Here is a 17,314-nt window from a genome sequence, read left to right as displayed (position 1 = left end):
GACTGGTTCCCCAAGAGGTGTTTTCAGGTGCTCAGCAGCAAATGCTTTGACAAACTGGAAATAGAACGCAACCAGGTCATAATCTAAGGTAAATAATAGAACTCTTTGATGTGTTCATCACCATGATGATCAATCATTAAGCAATAGCATAAAAATAACCCAAGAGATAAAGAGAAAGAACCAGCTTTTGAGAATTTATGAAGACATATCATATGTATTGAACTACGGGTAACAAAGCAAGGCATAGTAAAAACACAATTACCCTTTGAATCATCTAGCATATCAGCCAACATTTTGTCCTCATCGTTCTCCATTCAACCTTCATTATGAAAACATATTCATAAGATTAAACATGTCACAAACCAAAAACCATTTCTGCAAATAAATCTAACTAATTCTTCAATTAAGAACTTCTAGTATTTTCATTAATTAAACTTATAATAATACAAAATATAGCAAGAAGTTATTCGGTTCCTATAATATACACCGTTAATAACAGCTTCAACATGCACGACTTTTCCATCTTCCAAAATCTTGCTATTGATTTGTGTTCTTGGCCTCTGAACAGGAAACAAACAAATGTTAACAGAAGCTGTATATGAAAGTACAAAGATATAGTAGCAATAATTAATAAGCCTAAAGATGTCAATAATCCATTTATTCAAGGACAAACTTAGTTAATGCCACACGTAGATTAAAAGTTCACTAACACACCATTGTTAAACCAAAAATCAAGAATCGCTTAAAGAATCTCCGTTATACCACATCGACTTGTGACTCCTGGTGGTATGAGACCAATGAGGCCATCAACCATCTGTGAGGTCCACCACGAGGGATAGCGATTTCAGTTTTCCATTCTTCTTCTAAGGCTTTTCCATATTTTACAGCAATGCTCCAATGTTCTACAACAGGCGTATGTCGATTCTCTTTGCTGCCATTTGTAAAAAAAAAAAAAAATTAACTTTTGTAAAAAAAATACTTTTATAAATATTTATCTAAATGGATTCTGGTTACAAAGAATTATTATATACACGAGTCTATGACTTAGTTGAGACTTTTCTCTTATGACCATTTCAAATGCTTAGCTGCCACTCCTAATCTAATTGTAATAACGATTATGATTATTACATTCTTGACGGCGGAATTCTTACTCTTTTTTTTTAATTCTTCCCCTAGCATACATAACCCGGATGACTTTCAAATTTGGTAATATAATATATATATATATATATATATATATATATATATATATATAGTGAGTGAATCATGAGTAAAAGTGAATGTGTAAAATCATAAGAGATACTTGGCATTTATAGAGGTAAGACTGGTAGGTTACCTTGCTAGGGTAAAATTTTTGTTGGGGTAGGACTCTACCCAAGGTAGGAGACTACTCTCGGCAGGACTCAGTTACCATGTCGGCTAAGCAGTTCACATTTACTGAACGTCAGTTTCTTCATGTCTCGTCCCATCATTTTCTTTTAATTTTTTTTTATCTTTATCAACAAAATTTTTTGTGCAAAAAATGTACGTGGGTTGGCCATGTATAATGAAAAGGGGAGGACACTCAAGTCTAATGATTAATTGGAGAAAAGGAAGGGTGGAGCCGAGTTGGTTACACCATTTACATCATCCATTATTCGTTTTTGTTTTCATAATTTTTTGTTTTATAACTCTCAACTGGAAAATATTTTGATCAAATTTGATTTTTTAATTATATCTTTCATTATCAATCAAAAGAGTGCTATTAAAACCTGTTTAATAGAATGTGCAAAAGAAGAGTATTTAAAATAGTGCTATCAACATGTTCCGTACGATGTGGAAAAAAAAACTTTATTCGTAGCGAGTAAATATCTTGGTATCAAATTTCATCTGATCTAATCTCTGCATGAATTTTATTAATTGAATTATGCAATTCATGCTCTTGGTTTGTTAATCCCAGATTTTCTGGTATCAGGTTGAAGGTGTTGCCGACATTTTTTCCATAAACTCAAATAAAGGTAAATGAGTACATAACTTACTTCTACATAATCCAAGCTATTTTGATTTACTAAAGAAGTTGCTTCATTTGAAAAAAAAAAAAAGTCTCAAAATTGGTTCACGAGTCACTTGTTTGTGATTCTCATGGTTTGTCACGAAATTATCAAAGTAAAAGTAGAAGTGTAAATGAATTTTCTTTTCTTATTTTTCAAATCAATATGTTTTACTCACGATTTGCTATTTATTTTGGTCTCTCAATTTGATTAATATTTTCAGATTTATGTTGCTTGGAGTTCTGGGTTGGTTGGTATTATTGATTCAGGACCAGGTGTATTTTTGGATTGAGACTTATAGAATATTGCATCTCTTTTTTCGGTTTCAAATTATATGTTCATTTGAAATGAATGAGCATTTGAAACTTGATATTTTTTTACAGTTTGTTTCATATTAAAAAAAAAATTATTCAAAGCAATTTTAATATGCTCTATATGATCAAAAGTTTTAGAGTTTGCAATCTTAATATTCTCTGAATGATAATAAAAAAATTACTACTTAAAAAATGTGTTGATGCTAATATACTATTTTGTGATGAGGTATTGGGAAACTTGAAATTTCGAGAGAAAAAAAATTAACACAACCATATTGTGCAAGAAATTTTTTTTCCTTTGTTAACGTGGGGTAAATTATAGCACAACCATATAGTTTCCTGTTATCTAATGTTTGTGTACAATTCATGCAAGAGTATGAATTCAAGAATATAGAAAATGTATCTATCTAATCACATGATTTCCTCATTTTGTTAATTTATTTATTCTTTACATTATACATTGGCTATAGAACATGTTTATTTTTCTCAAATGGATATATAAAAATACTCGACAACTATTAACTAAAATTACCATCCCATATAAATCTTTAGGTGGTATTGGTAAATTAGAGTATTGGCTTGGAAATGAATGTTAAATTTAAAGTTGCTTTCAATTTAAATTCATATTTTTTCTCCCAATTTTTTTTTTTTTTTAAATGACGAATAAGAAATCCTTATTACAAAATGAATCAATGTTATGACACGTGTTTTCGTTTTTCAATTAGAATGTCACCGTCACGCTATTCAAGTCGGGTTCCTCCACATTTTCGGCCGAGCGTTTGAAATATATGTCCAAGATTCTACAAAATCTTTTCCGTTTTCCGAAAAAATTTAAAAAGGATGATAGGGTTGAAGGCAGGCACAAGACCACCGTGGGTTGGTTTAGGTGCTGCGGTTTGGGTCCAAATAGCGGCGGGAAATGCATACACTTTCCCTTTGTACTCTCCTTCACTGAAATCGGTTCTGGGTTTCACTCAGCACCAGCTGACAATCCTCGGGGTGGCCAATGATATTGGAGAAAATGTGGGGATTCTTGCAGGAATTGCTTGCAATAAGTTTCCTCCTTGGGCTCTTCTTCTTGTTGGTGTCTTCGCTGCTTTCTTGGGTTATGGTGTTCTTTGGCTTGCTGTTAGTCAGACTCTTCAGTCGGTGCCTTATTGGGTGGTTAGTTCGTTGGCTCTTGTCTCAATTATTGGATCTTTTATGAAGTTTTTTAGTTTTCAAGAGTTACTGGGATTTGGACTTTGGCGTGATTTGTGTGCTTGTCTTCGATTGGTTTTTGTTGCTTGGTAATGTTGAAATGTACAGTATCTTTTTAGAAATGTATCGCCTAGTCTTTATCATTTAAAATAAGGTACTTGTAAGTTGTTTCATTTTTATCTCAAAACTTGAATCTTTATGAAGTTTTGGTTTTAAGGTTACTGAACCGATTTGTGTGCTTTTGTTCGATTGGTTCTCTTGGATGGGAAATGTTGAATTATGGTTTTTTTTATTATTTATTTTGGCGTCATTTTAATGGTGTCCTATTGTGTCGGCAGTTTTTAAAGACTTCCGAATGATCCAACTCTTTGACAGTTATTCATTTACACGTGAAATTTCAATATTTTGTGCTTTGAGTTGCTGTATGTCGTCCCCACGGTCCTACTAAGACAAGTATGTCTAAGATAGAGTGAATTCATGTTTGCGAATTTTGCTTCATGTTTTTGTTAAGGCTCAAAATAGATCTACTTATTGGAAAATGGTTTGCTAAATCCAAAGATTATAGTGTTTCGAGAAATTCTTGGAAGCAAAACTAGTAAATGATATGTAGCATTTGAACCAAATGTTTCCGTAACTCTAGCCTAAAACCCCCTTGTTGGACGGAACCATGTTTGGCAATGAAAGTCCCTGCAAGAAAAGTCTAATAAGCATAGTTCGATCACAATGTATGGTCTCTACTTATCCCTTTGGGTGAATAAATGTGAAAGACAAACACATCATAGATAAATCAATAATTGTCCCGGGTTGATCAACTTGGTTACCTATTGCAAGTGATTTACCTCCAAAATATGTTCAAAATGTTTCTATACATTGCTCATTTCATTCATTTCATGGATCCTAACCATTTGATAACCATAATAGTTGTGGTTGGCGCTATGCATTGGAGCCAACAGTAGCGCATGGCTGGGCACAGCTGTTCTTGTTACCAACATGAAGAACTTTCCTCTCAGTAGGGGCACTGTTGCTGGTATACTCAAAGGCTATGTTGGTTTAAGTGCTGCAGTTTTCACAGAGGTGTACACTATGGTTCTTAATGGGTCAGATTCAAGTTTGCTTCTGCTCTTAGCACTAGGCATCCCCACTACAGGTTTGGCGATGATGTACTTTATCCGCCCTTGTACTCCAGCTTCTGGAGAAGACTCTTATGAGCATGGCCATTTTCTTTTCACCCAAGGAGCCAGTATCTCACTTGCCATTTATCTTCTCACGACGACAATTTTAAAAAAGCTCTTGTTCCTTGGAAACGTCATCTCCTATATAATTGTTGCTATAATGATTATACTTTTGATGGCTCCTTTGGCGATCCCTGTAAAAATGACCCTGTTTCCTGCAAATAATAAGAAACCTCCCCAGCCAGCTGATTTTGTCTCTGGAGATACCGATTCAAATCCGACGGATCCTTTGTTGACCCCATCATCATCGGCAACGTATCTCGGAAGTTTTTACGAGTCTGAAGATGTCTCCGAAGTAGATTTACTTCTTGCTGTGGGTGAGGGGGCAGTGAAGAAGAAAAGAAAACCAAGAAGAGGAGAAGACTTCAAATTTCGTGAAGCTGTGGTAAAGGCAGACTTCTGGCTTCTATGGTTTGTTTACTTTGTTGGAGTTGGTTCTGGAGTAACGGTCCTTAATAATTTGGCACAAATTGGGGTTGCACTTGGTGTCAGTGATGCAACAATGTTGTTAAGTTTGTTCAGCTTTTGTAATTTTTTGGGTCGCCTAGGCGCTGGAGCTGTTTCTGAACACTTTGTCAGGTAATAGAATTTCTGTCTTTTGTTTCTTGTTTTTTTTTAATCTGTGAAATTGCTAGTGGTAAAATAGTTCCACTTTGTTCAGTTAATGTATCTTATCGATGCATCTTTTGATCTTCTTTCCACAAGTGCATTTATGCTTATATTGAGAGCTTTGAACTTGTTAGGTAAATAATCTTCTTGGATTCTGAAAATATGGAGAAGACACTTAGAAAATCCCCCTCCCATCATGGTTATTGACTCTTGAATATTGCTTCCCCCCCTCAGAGCGAGTGTTCATGCTGTTTGGTTTACATGTTTTAAAATAAATCACATTTCCTATTGTCATGTTTATAATATGTGATCTGGAAGATAAATAAAAATTCGACTTAAATATTGAAGTGGTTGTACCTGAGATAAAAAAAATGATGATTACATATACGAAAATAAGACTGTTGGCCTTTGAGCATTTTGCCATGCCTGTAGGCCTTATGTCCAAATCAAGTAGTTGCTTTGTGTCGTCACTTTTCCTTTCATACTTCTGCGTTATCTTTTAAAGAAAAGAAGTTAAATGGTGAAGAAAGTTTGTGGTTGTTTCACCTTTTCAAAGATTATGATATGGATTATGATGCAAATAAAAATTGTGTCGAATTTCTAATTAGTTGTATCAGAGCCATCACCATCCTAATTTAAGTGCATGCAATTCTAGCCTAGGCGTGTACTTGACAACATTTTCCATTTAATTTTTTTTTAATATATATAGCATTGTATTTTTGTGCCGTTCTGCACCATTTGTGGCCATCATTCTAAGGCTTTTTCATTTTTCAACAATTGTAGGTCAAAGACAATTCCTCGGACATTTTGGATGACAATCACTCAGATTATCATGATCGTAATATTTCTCCTATATGCCTCAGCTCTGAATGGCACTCTTTATTCTGGAACAGCCTTGCTTGGAATTTGCTTTGGCGTCCAGTTCGGCATAATGATTCCAACTGCATCCGAACTCTTTGGCTTGAGAAATTTCGGCATCATTTTCAATTTCATGCAGCTGGGAAATCCTGCTGGTGCATTTCTGTTCTCAGGTTTTCTTGCTGGCCATATATATGATGCCGAAGCTGCAAAGCAGCAAAGTTCGTCTTGCATAGGTCCACATTGCTTTAGGATCACGTTCCTAGTTTTAGCCGGGCTATGTGGGATGGGAACAATATTGAGCATAATACTTACCTTAAGAATAAGACCAGTTTACCAAATGCTTTATGCTGGAGGTTCCTTTCGTCTGCCACAAAATTCTAGTCACTGATTAAAGACTTCTTTTTTGGCACACCAGAGAATGTTGCTCTCAGATTCTGCGTTTAACCCCATCTCAAATCATGCATAAGTTTGGAAAATGGAGGGGTTTTCTGTCATGTTAATTATCTTTGATGCCATATCAGATGAGGCTTTTTATGTTGTGTGTAATCGATGAGAACATCTATACCCGGTGTATCTAATAAAATAAATTTATGTAATTAATGTCCCCGATTGTTTGGATTCTGTGTAGTGTGTTACTTGAAGATTGCTTAGACTAATAATCACCACAAGTATCACACCTCGTGATACTTGAGATTCATTTTTAAGAAAATAGTTGCAAGAATCTTGTTATGTTTTGTTTTTGTGCTTTCCCACTTTCTTTCGTGCATGCGTCTGGAGGATGTCAATTGGTGTGTCGCCATTTTGCTGTGTTCTAGCTTGGTGGTTTTCGAGGAACACAAATCAGTAGCACGGCACAGGGTGATTTGGAAAATATTGCTCAATGATCGTAATTTTATTGTAGTTTTGGATTGAATTCACAATCAGTTAGGTTGTGCTTGAATGAGGGTATTTGGATTTGAGAGAGGATTTCAAATTAACGGATTTGAAAATCATTGATTTGAATCTTCTTTTTTATTAAATCTCTTTGGATGAACATAAAATTTCAAAGTGAATTTTAAATCCATTGATTTAAAATATCTTGCTTGGCTAAAAAATTTAAGAATTTCAAATATTAAAAAAGCATACTATATTATTCTTTATATATTTTGAAATTAAAATAAGTATTATTATTACAAAATAACCATGTTCAATTTAAAACAATATAAATTTAAATTTTATTTATTTTTTTATTGGATTAAATACTAAATTTATATAATAAATTTTAAACAAAATATTTATGTTTTTCAAAAATACAAGTATATAACTTATTATAATATTAAACTTCAATTTTTTTTATCATACTAGTAACATAAAAAATATTTTTCGTGCAATAACTCTACAATAAAATCAAATTTTAGTAATATATATTAATCAAAAAAATTATATTAACACATATCCAATATTCAAAAAATATATTTTTAAATTAAAATAATTATTATATTAACACAGTAACCATATGCAACTCAAAATAAAATAAAGTTCATGTCTTATTTATTTAAATAGACAAGAACATGTATATAAATAAACATTTAACAAAATATTAACATTTTTTTTCACAAAGCAAACATATGAAATAGATATAGCATTCTCATAAGCTAAAATATCAAATCCAAATTCTAGAATAGTCATGAGTCGTAACACCAAAACATCAACAAAAAAACATCTAATCTTTAAATATGTCACCGCCGCTTGCAAAGCTTGAGGTTTCCAAGTATCTCCATCACATTTATTTCCTTGAGCCATTTGATCAGTTAAAACTCTAGCCAAATGATTGTCCATAACTCTATTCCATGAGATATAGTTTCTTGATAATTCGGATTGTTTTTTATGATATCCACCTACCAATAAACAAGTATTTTATTTTAACACTAACATTTGTAACAGTCCATCAAATTGATATTTATTATATAAACTTGACATGCTATATTTGAAACCAATTGATTTGACAAACATAATCAAATGTATACTTTAAAAAATCCAAATGAAAAATATTTATTACCTCTAGAATTTTCTCCTCTCGATGTATCACCAACACGAATGGATGGTTGAGTTTCCATAGAAAAATCATCAAGCCCATGAATAGTTGATATTTCCCTTTTCATCTTGCTAGTTATGCAAGAAATATTTCTTCGTTATAACAAAATATAATCAAATTCATATTTTTCACACCTTCTGAGAAGAAAATGATCATGCATAACTTTTGTTTAATTGTTCATTACTGACACAAAGGAATGATAATTATGGAGTTTCTGTTTTAACAACCAATGTGATCATCAATCCAACCCCATGGTTTGATTCATATTCAAGCCAAAATTAAGTCAGGCCTTTTGCACCTAAACCACAGCTAATCTCGGTTCCACCTTTCAAAAATTCCACTAATGGGAAGATCAAGTGTGCAGCAATACGTCCGAATGAAAATTTAACCTTGAAAGAATATAGAATAACTCAACATTTACTAGCGAAAACAATGATCAATCAAATGATCGTCCAACTAAACAGCTGACCAATTAACTTCAAACATTTTAAAATAATTCTTGTAATAACTCAGGCTCCAAATCAATTCTTCATTTTAAAATTTTGTGAGAAAAGTTGTAAAGAAAGGCTGTCTTTAATGAAATAGCCCATTCTTGTTTGAAGCTGAAATAGAGTCTAAATTAGTAAGAATAATAATTTACTCATCAATCGCCACATGGGTCATGGATGGTTAATTTACCTAAAGAGCATGCTCAAAAAAACATAACCACACACCTGAAGCTGTCAGTTCATTAAAATTAATCTAATTCGCTTCAAGGATTAATGCTAGTACCGAGAGCACAAGAACAGGACTTTAATTGGTTCTTCCTTCATTTTTTATCTGATAATCCACCAGCAAGAATTGGCATTCACTAAGGCACAAACTCGTTCAAATGGTTAACAAATACCAAATATCTTCAAAACACAAATGTCAACCATGTTGAGTTTAAACTTACCCGGCTGTGTATAACTCATATGAGCTTTAATATCAAACTTAAAAATCCAAATACACCAAAGTTTCAAACAGATACAGACCACTTACACTCTTCCATAAGAAAACATAAAAAGCTCAAGAAACGTAATTAGAAAATAAAGAAAAACAACGAGGTGCAATGCACTCATAGGCTACTGTATTCAGACGGAGTAAGGTTCCAAGCTAGCGCAAAAGCCACATTAGTTACTATCAACATAGAGATGTTAAAAAAACATCATTATAGAGAGGCCAACTGCTCTTTATGCAGATATAATTCATCAAAAGGTAAGTCCTACCTCTAATAAGCAATAAAAAAACACAAGAGGACCATTTATTCTATGCAAAAATACACCCAGTATTTCGTGACCACGAAATTAGTCCAATTGTTGGGGAAAAAACCTGAATAGTTTATAATTGAATGTACATCATCGTATTCCTAAAACCACACCAGCAAATCGACAAGGGAATAATTCCTAAAGCCAAAAACAATGATAAACCCATAAAAGAACCGAGAATCAAAGTTTAATGTTAGAAAATTTACCCAGTTTTGAAGCTGCTGATGCAGCTTTTTCGGACGGTGCCTGAGACCCAAAAACGACAAACATAGTTAATGACGAATTTCAGATTCAATCAATCAACACTCCTATTTCATTTGATTTTCATAATACTGAGAAATTATTTAGGAAAAATTTTGAAATTGGTTAAGGATGAAGAGACAACCGTTGTGCAGTGGAGGAAGTAGACGATTGTTTGGAGGATCGATGCAGAGTAGAGTCTTGTGAAGAAGGAGCGAGCGATCTAGCCTGAGAGAAATTTGGAATACGCAGTAGAATGGTGGATTTGAGATTAGGAAAAAATAAAAGCGAAATCAAGGTGGGTGTATTCAAAGTGGGAGATTTAATTACTTTCATAGAGTCTGGTGGAGTTTAAAAGTCAATAGATATTCAATCTAAACTTTTATAAACTCTACAAAAATCCAGAGGTATCCAAAATAGACTTCCGTGGAGTTTTTAAAAGTCATGTGGTATTCAACATTGACTTTTAAAAACTTTATAAAAGTCTAGAGGTATTCAAATTTTCAATGGATTTTTAATGACTCCATGAAAGTCATTGAAGTACAAACATAAAAACATAATGTACAATGCTAAAATGTCAAGATTTGTCTTTGATTCATCCGCAAGATTTGAATAGACTTCTAATTATTCATTTCTTCTTTCTCTTCTTTCAAATAATATTTCTACATATCTCTATCTTTTCTAATTCAAATCACATTTCTATAAACACATTTTTTCTTCAAAATTTTCTATTTTTTAGCCGATTTAAAAAATATTTATAAATTGTTGATTAATTATTTTTTATAATTTAAAATTCAAAATTTTAAAAAACACCAAAAATTTCAATTTTTTGAATTTTTCCAGTTGGAATTTTTGAATTAATTTTTTATTTTAATACACAAATTATACAACTAATTTTAATATTAATGACATTAAATGATACTACAAAAAATTAAATATATTATGACAGGTAAATATATTATTTTCGCCATCATACTATAATTTTAAAACTTTTGTATTTGTTTGTAGATATTTAACTATAGATATTTTTAACGTCGTTCAAGTTATAAAATCTATTAAATATATGTCTATGAAAGTTTGCCAAAAACTCTGCAGAAATCCGTAGAATTCTGTTTACAATTCTATGACTTTCTATAAAAATCAATAAAAATCTGTCAAACTCCATAAAAGTCTGTCATTTTAAAAGTCACTGAAAATCATTAAAATTTTGAATTGAATACACCCCTGCAAGAGTGCAAATTGACGGATTTCGAAATCAGAAATCCATTGGACTTCCAAGCAGCTATGAAAGATTTGGGCTGAGGATTTTAAATCCAAATCAGCCCTATTGCCCTTCATCCTGAGCTTCTAAATTTTTTATTTTTTATTTTTTGAAATAAACCATATTCATTAACCATAAAGATCCTTAGATACAATAGATAATAACCAACTAGGAAACCCAGAGAAAATATTCCAAATCATCGAATTAGAACAATTAAAAGCAAAATTCGCCAATCGGTGAGATGTTGAATTTGAAGTCCTCTTCATATGTGATGCGGGCGAAATAATTATGTGCCTATTCAGCAAATAAAATAGAAAGTCGTACGTCCTCCTGGTCTCCTGCTTCTTCGGTCACCTACAGATGGGAACGATCTCCTGATCTCCTACTCCTTCGGTCACCTGAAGAAGTCGCACGTCTTCCTTTTGGGCTGTCACCTGATTCACGAAAACACGTTAGAGGCGCCGGGTGGTCACCCGGCGAAAACCCTCCGACGCTCAAGTCAGCGATCACCTCCACACAAAACAGGAGAGCAAAGACCTTTTGTAGGCTAAAGAGTCACTTACCTTGAAATGAAGAGATTCACTCCTATTTATAGGCAAAATTGAGCTAAATTGCACACTAACCCTCCTAGGCTCAAAAAATGCAATTTAATCACTCAGGACTACAAAATTAAGAATTAGTCATTTAAAAATATTATTCTCGCAAATCGAACCACTTTATTAATTTATATATAAAAAGTATATTAAAAAATATACTTATACCCATCATAGGCCCCCTACTCTTGAGTAGCTACAATTTACTGAAGATGATCAAGAGTACTCATTATTAATTACCTCACAATCATATATATTTATTTTTGTAACAATACCCAACATGTGTACTCCTCACACGTGTCCTTCAATTTGAGAATTTTTTGATAAATTGCTTGGGCAAAAAATTCGGTGCTAGGGTTTTTGTTTTATTATAAATAAAGTCTTTTCATCCGCTCCGCTTTTTGTGCCCCTTTGCCATAGTAATCCAAAAATGGCAGGTAGCTTCCTTGATCTCTCCTCCCTTCCATGTATTCTTTTCATGCTTTTATTTATATTATTTCTTTGTTTTGTCTCTGTTCCTCTTACTCCGTTAATTTCTTCTTTTGCATTTACTCCTTGTTTTTTTTACTTTTTGTCCGACGCACCGCTTTATCTCGTCTCTTCCTTGCTATGTTCCTTTTCCCCTGTTTTCTCCCCCTCTCTTCTTTTTTTTTTTTTTTTGGATTTCATATGTTTTTATACCCAGCGACGGTGCCGATTAATGGTGATCGGAGGTAGAGATGATGAACAGGAATCGGTGATGAAGCTCCAGTGGAGGAGCGTGCTATTTTGACAGTGTTTGGTGATGCAGGGCTGGAGTTTGGGAGGACGAACCGTGGTGGGTGGGTTCGTGTGCCGGTGAGGTAGGATCGCAGAGGAGAGCTGCTTGGTGTAGAAGCGATGGTGGCGTTGCGTCGATGATGCAACCTTGCGATTAATGGTGAATGTCTGAGGTGCACAACTCGCAATTAATGGTGAGTGTCGGAGGTCGCGGTGTTTTTAAGCGGGAGGTGGTAGAGGCAAAGGTGATGCTGCTGGGTGGAGATTATTCGGCGATCTCTTTGTTGATCCCACGGTGGGGATGGCGACGAGTTTGGCTTACTTTTTGAAGGTGTTTACGTTTTTGTGAATCAGGGAGGAGAAGGGTCCAGCGGTGAGCTTTCGGGTGGAGATGGTGCGACAGAGAGCTGCTGGGCGAAGGGGCGGTAGGGTGATTGGCTCGCGAGGCTGAGCCATGGTGGGGATTCCTCTGTTTTGCTGGGCGGAGGGATGGTGTTGGAAGCGTGATGATGCGTGTGGCGGGACGAATTGGGCTCACGTGGCCGAGCCATGGAGGTAGTGCGGAGACAGTGCTTTTGGTGCTTGGAGGTGACCGTAGTAGCGGTGCGCTCACTGGGCATTTTTTGGAGGTGTTTGAGTGGTGACGGGTTATGAGCGGGTGTCGCTCCCGATGGTACTTTGGCGAAGATGTGGTAGTGGAGTTGATTATGAGCGGGTGTCGCTCCCGGTGATGTGTTGGCGGAAAAGGAACGGGTGTCGTTCCTGGTGCTAGATAAGAGATGTTGAGCGGGTGTCGCTCATTTTGCTGCTTTGTTTTGAGAAGGGGAGCGGGCGTCGCTCACGATGTTTGTTAGTGATGGCATCGGTGCGATGCTGGGTCGCATGTGCATGGAGCGGGTGTCGCTCATTTTACTGTTCTGGCGGAGATGGGAGGGGAAAGAGCGGGCATTGCTCCCTTGGTTGTTGTTACTGTATTTATGTGTTATACAATTAATTTTCAGTTTATTGACTGTATATTTGTTTATGTATATATGTTTCATGTTTATGCATTAATTATTTTTTAAAAATATCTTCAAAGAAGAATCTCAAATATACAAAATTTAATTCGTGAGATCCTCGCAAAATTACGTAGGATGCGGCAGAGGGAAAGAATATTCCTTATTAATGTCTCTGCGTGAATCCCAGACTGAGTCCAATCATAGCCCTGATTCTGAGCGATACACTGAAACTGAATTGCCGGCTTATAGTCCCAGCTCAGGTGTAGGTATCGTCAATTTGAGTAATTCTGTCACACTTGACATTGCGTCTGCATCATTACAGAGCCCAAAGCCTGTCGATTTTAATCTTGAGCCCGACCCTGGTTCTTCTAGCGAGTCAGACAGTGATGGGATTCCTGGTGAGATGGTGTCCCATCCTTTGTCTCGTGAAAGCGTTTCTTACATGTGCCGCTGCAAAGGAATACCCAGATCCTGCGACATTATAGTTCCGTGCCCTGGTGACTCTCGTCACTCTCCGCCTGCTGGTTTTTTCATAGTTTATGTTGAACACCTAAACAGCGGTTTCTCAATTCCTCCATGCCCTATCCTGATAGGGTTAATAAAAAGCTTAGGTGTTAGTCTCAGTCAGTTGACTCCTAATGCCCTTCTGTATTTTTTCGGATTTCGACATCAAATGGGTGCTTTTGAATTGGATCCAAGCCTGGATTTATTTCATGCACTTTTTTCAGCTCGTCCCACGAAACCGGACTCTGATATATATTTCCAGCCCCGTCCGAAGTGTAGGTTCTTACGTAAACTCCGATCTCACCGAGGTTCTTGGAAGTCAGATTTCTTTTATGCTAAATATTGCGGGTGGGGGGTGCCCGTGGATTGGAGCTCTGGGCTTACTATAATAAAGAATAAAGGATCTATTCTTGAGCTTCAATCACAGTGTCGGTCTCTGGGGCTCTTTAACAAAAATTTTGACCCTCGGTGTTTAGTTAGTGCTGGTACTATTTAGGTCTTTTGCATGTGTAATCATTTACTTGTTGTATTTACTACTTATATTCATTTGGCTCTGAACATTTTTTTTTATATTTATGCAATCTCCCTTACAGGTAACCTGATTGACCTGAGTAAGCTCCGTCATCGAGAGAATACCTCCGGCCGCCCTCTTCCTTGGAGTGGGCCGAAGCACAAGGGGAATGGGAGAGATTGAAAGAGTGGGTGCCCGGTTAGCCAACTTGTGGCTAAGGGCTTTTATGGCTCTATGTATAAACAATCTTTGTTTAATATAATTTACATTCATTAATGGCATTTTCTTTGTCTTTCTTCATATTGTTATATTGTGATATACTATTGATGTTTTGATAAAGACCTTGAATATACTATAGTGTCAGTAAGATGAGATAGTGAATAAAGAGAGATCACTATTATGAAACACATCTTATAGTCACTGTGTATTCTAAACAGTTCCTATTCAATTGAGCCGTCCGCTAATAAGGATAAGGATCGCTCGAGATTGAGACTAGCATTTGTGATGCCAAGTACCACGTTTCATTGGTAATGAACATGGAGATGTTCAAAGCATGCAAATGGATATTCATATGATGAATGATCGAACTACCTTATTCGAACTTTCCAAGTGGTTATCACTTATCGAGTGGATAAAGTCCGCGGTTTTGGTTGTACACCATTAGTCCTTACTACTTGAAACATCATTGAGACTCTATATGCTAGTACTGTACTTTGACTCGTTTACCGACTCTATTGGGGTCATCAGGTGTCGGGATTGGGTACAGTTACGACACATATAGGAGTTGATGCTTTGTTGTCAAGGATTCACCACATACTTGCGAGTGTGGATATCCTATGCGATCTGAGGAGATATTAGTGTGACGAATCTCTGGCCAGAGTACATGATGTGTTTTAGGTTACTCGGTTTTCCTAGTAACACATGCAATGTCACTATTTGATCTCCAAGATGTAATGCATAGTTATCGAATCTCGAACGACTCTCGATGCACCAATGGTTGTTGATTCGATCGGGATATATGGATGAAGGGACCGTACTGTACGCTAACCAAAATCTACTGGTTCTTGCAGGCACTATCAGTGATACCTAGGGAATCATGGGGCGATGTTGCTAGACGCTCTTACCATGATTCGTTGGGCAAGTCGGAAATTGTTGTTCCGAGTCACAAGGAGTTGTGAGCCCACGGCTAGCTGTATCCCTGAACCATTGAGGGTCACACAAGTAATGGATTACTAAACCCCGTTGAGATAGTTAAATTTAAAGAGTTAAATTTAATGAAAGAGAAGTTGGACTTCTTAACTAAAAGGGAGTGGAATTTCCTAAAATGACATAGGGATGGACATTTTTGGAAATCACTGAATTCGGATTCAGAAAAATTATCTTGACTTTAAAAGGTGCAGAAATGGTTTCTGTGCACATTGGTGAAATTGGTTTATCAATAAGAGTCATGATGAATTTTATATTAATTTCTATAATAACAGGCTTGGCTTGTTGGGCTTAAGTTATGGATTATGGGCCCTAAGGAGTTAGAGTCCTAATACAATTATAACTTAATCTAGTCTAGAAATTATCTATAAATATATGTGTAGTGTTCGAAAATTGACACAATTCATTCTAGCAATTTTCGAAATTCACATAAAATAATTCAAGGGGATTTTCGAAAATCCTCTGTCCTTTTTGAGAAAATTCGGTCTGTGATTTTTGTGAAAAATTACATTCCGAATTAACAGATCAAATCTGTTTATTCTCATCGATAAACATCTGTTTGATTTCTAGTGCAATCAATCAGAGGATTTCTGTTTTCTGTTCGTGGACCTTATTTCGGAGATTGATCGTGAAGCCATCAGTTCCCGGGATATACAAGAAGAGCAGATTAATTATGTTGGTGTCCATTATCAAGCCGTTGCTTGAAGAGGTAAAATATTATTAATTGTGATTATTATTATTTTACTTGGATAATTTAATCGTAAAGTTTTGATACCCATGATATGAAATCGTTCCATATATAAAAATAAAAATTTTAAACTTCCACTGCACCGGGTATCAATTCTTAATTGATCTGAACACGTTTTTCCAACAGTGGTATCAAAGCCAGGTTGCTCAGATCAAACGATTAAATTAATCGATTGTACAAAATATTTGGCCTCGAGTTTTTGAAACAAAAACAAAATTTTAAATTAAAATTTAATGGGCACATCGGGCAGTGATCGTCGCTACCCGGGTGTCGTTGCTCGGGGCAGCGAACGTCGCTGCCCAAGGGCAGCGATCTGCCCAGCCCGGGCCCCATTTTGGGGCGCGGGCTGCCCGGGATTGTCCCGGGTAGCCCGGGAAAAAATTAAAATTGATTTTTTAATTAAAATTTTAATATTTTGGAATTTTAGTTTTTGGTCCGATCGAAAATTGTTTTTGATTGGTCCACGAGGCATCGAATCGAATTGTTCGAGTCCGAAATTTTTAAAATTGATTTTTGGATAAATTTGAATTTTTGGAAAATTTATAAATTTTATCCGTTAAATTAGATTTTATAAAATCAATTGTTTTGGTACAATTGATGATAAGATATGATCTTATGAAAGGTTAAGATAAAATTTGATTTTATCTTTTAATTATGATGTCATTGCATGTTATCCAATTATTTAATTATTGAATTAATTATTGGATAAGGGATGATCGATTGCCATGACCAATATTTTAGGTGTATGTTAGGTAATTTACATTTGGTTTTATTGTTGTTGGGTTTTATTAATGGGCTTGGTTTATAGCCCAATTTGAATTGTCATTTGTAATAAAAAGTTAGTTTGGTTTATGGCCTGTTCCCACCCCTTAAATATGTATCCCCTAC

General features: G+C 35.3%; 1 protein-coding gene and 1 long non-coding RNA gene across 2 annotated transcripts; one reads left to right on the top strand and one right to left on the bottom strand.

The window, feature by feature from the left end:
* The first annotated feature begins 1,978 nt into the window (after window positions 1–1,978).
* LOC140883537 (protein NUCLEAR FUSION DEFECTIVE 4) lies at window positions 1,979–6,894 on the top strand. Its single transcript, XM_073290049.1, has 5 exons — window positions 1,979–1,997; window positions 2,254–2,305; window positions 3,094–3,508; window positions 4,466–5,355; window positions 6,169–6,894. Exons 3-5 carry the CDS (start codon window positions 3,185–3,187, stop codon window positions 6,632–6,634), a joined length of 1,680 nt encoding a protein of 559 aa, XP_073146150.1. The 5' UTR covers window positions 1,979–1,997; window positions 2,254–2,305; window positions 3,094–3,184; the 3' UTR covers window positions 6,635–6,894.
* A 904-nt stretch (window positions 6,895–7,798) lies between these two features.
* LOC140883299 (uncharacterized) lies at window positions 7,799–10,116 on the bottom strand. The gene is made up of 3 exons (XR_012150363.1): window positions 9,992–10,116; window positions 8,285–9,852; window positions 7,799–8,123 (listed from the first exon to the last, which is right to left on the bottom strand). It is a non-coding gene; the product is annotated as an uncharacterized lncRNA (long non-coding RNA).
* Between the last annotated feature and the right edge of the window lie 7,198 nt (window positions 10,117–17,314).

Source organism: Henckelia pumila, chromosome 2 (genome assembly GCF_033568475.1).
Source record: "Henckelia pumila isolate YLH828 chromosome 2, ASM3356847v2, whole genome shotgun sequence".
NCBI lineage: Eukaryota > Viridiplantae > Streptophyta > Magnoliopsida > Lamiales > Gesneriaceae > Henckelia > Henckelia pumila.
The sequence above is the reverse complement of the archived record's forward strand: the minus strand, read 5'-3'. Positions and strand labels throughout refer to the sequence as shown.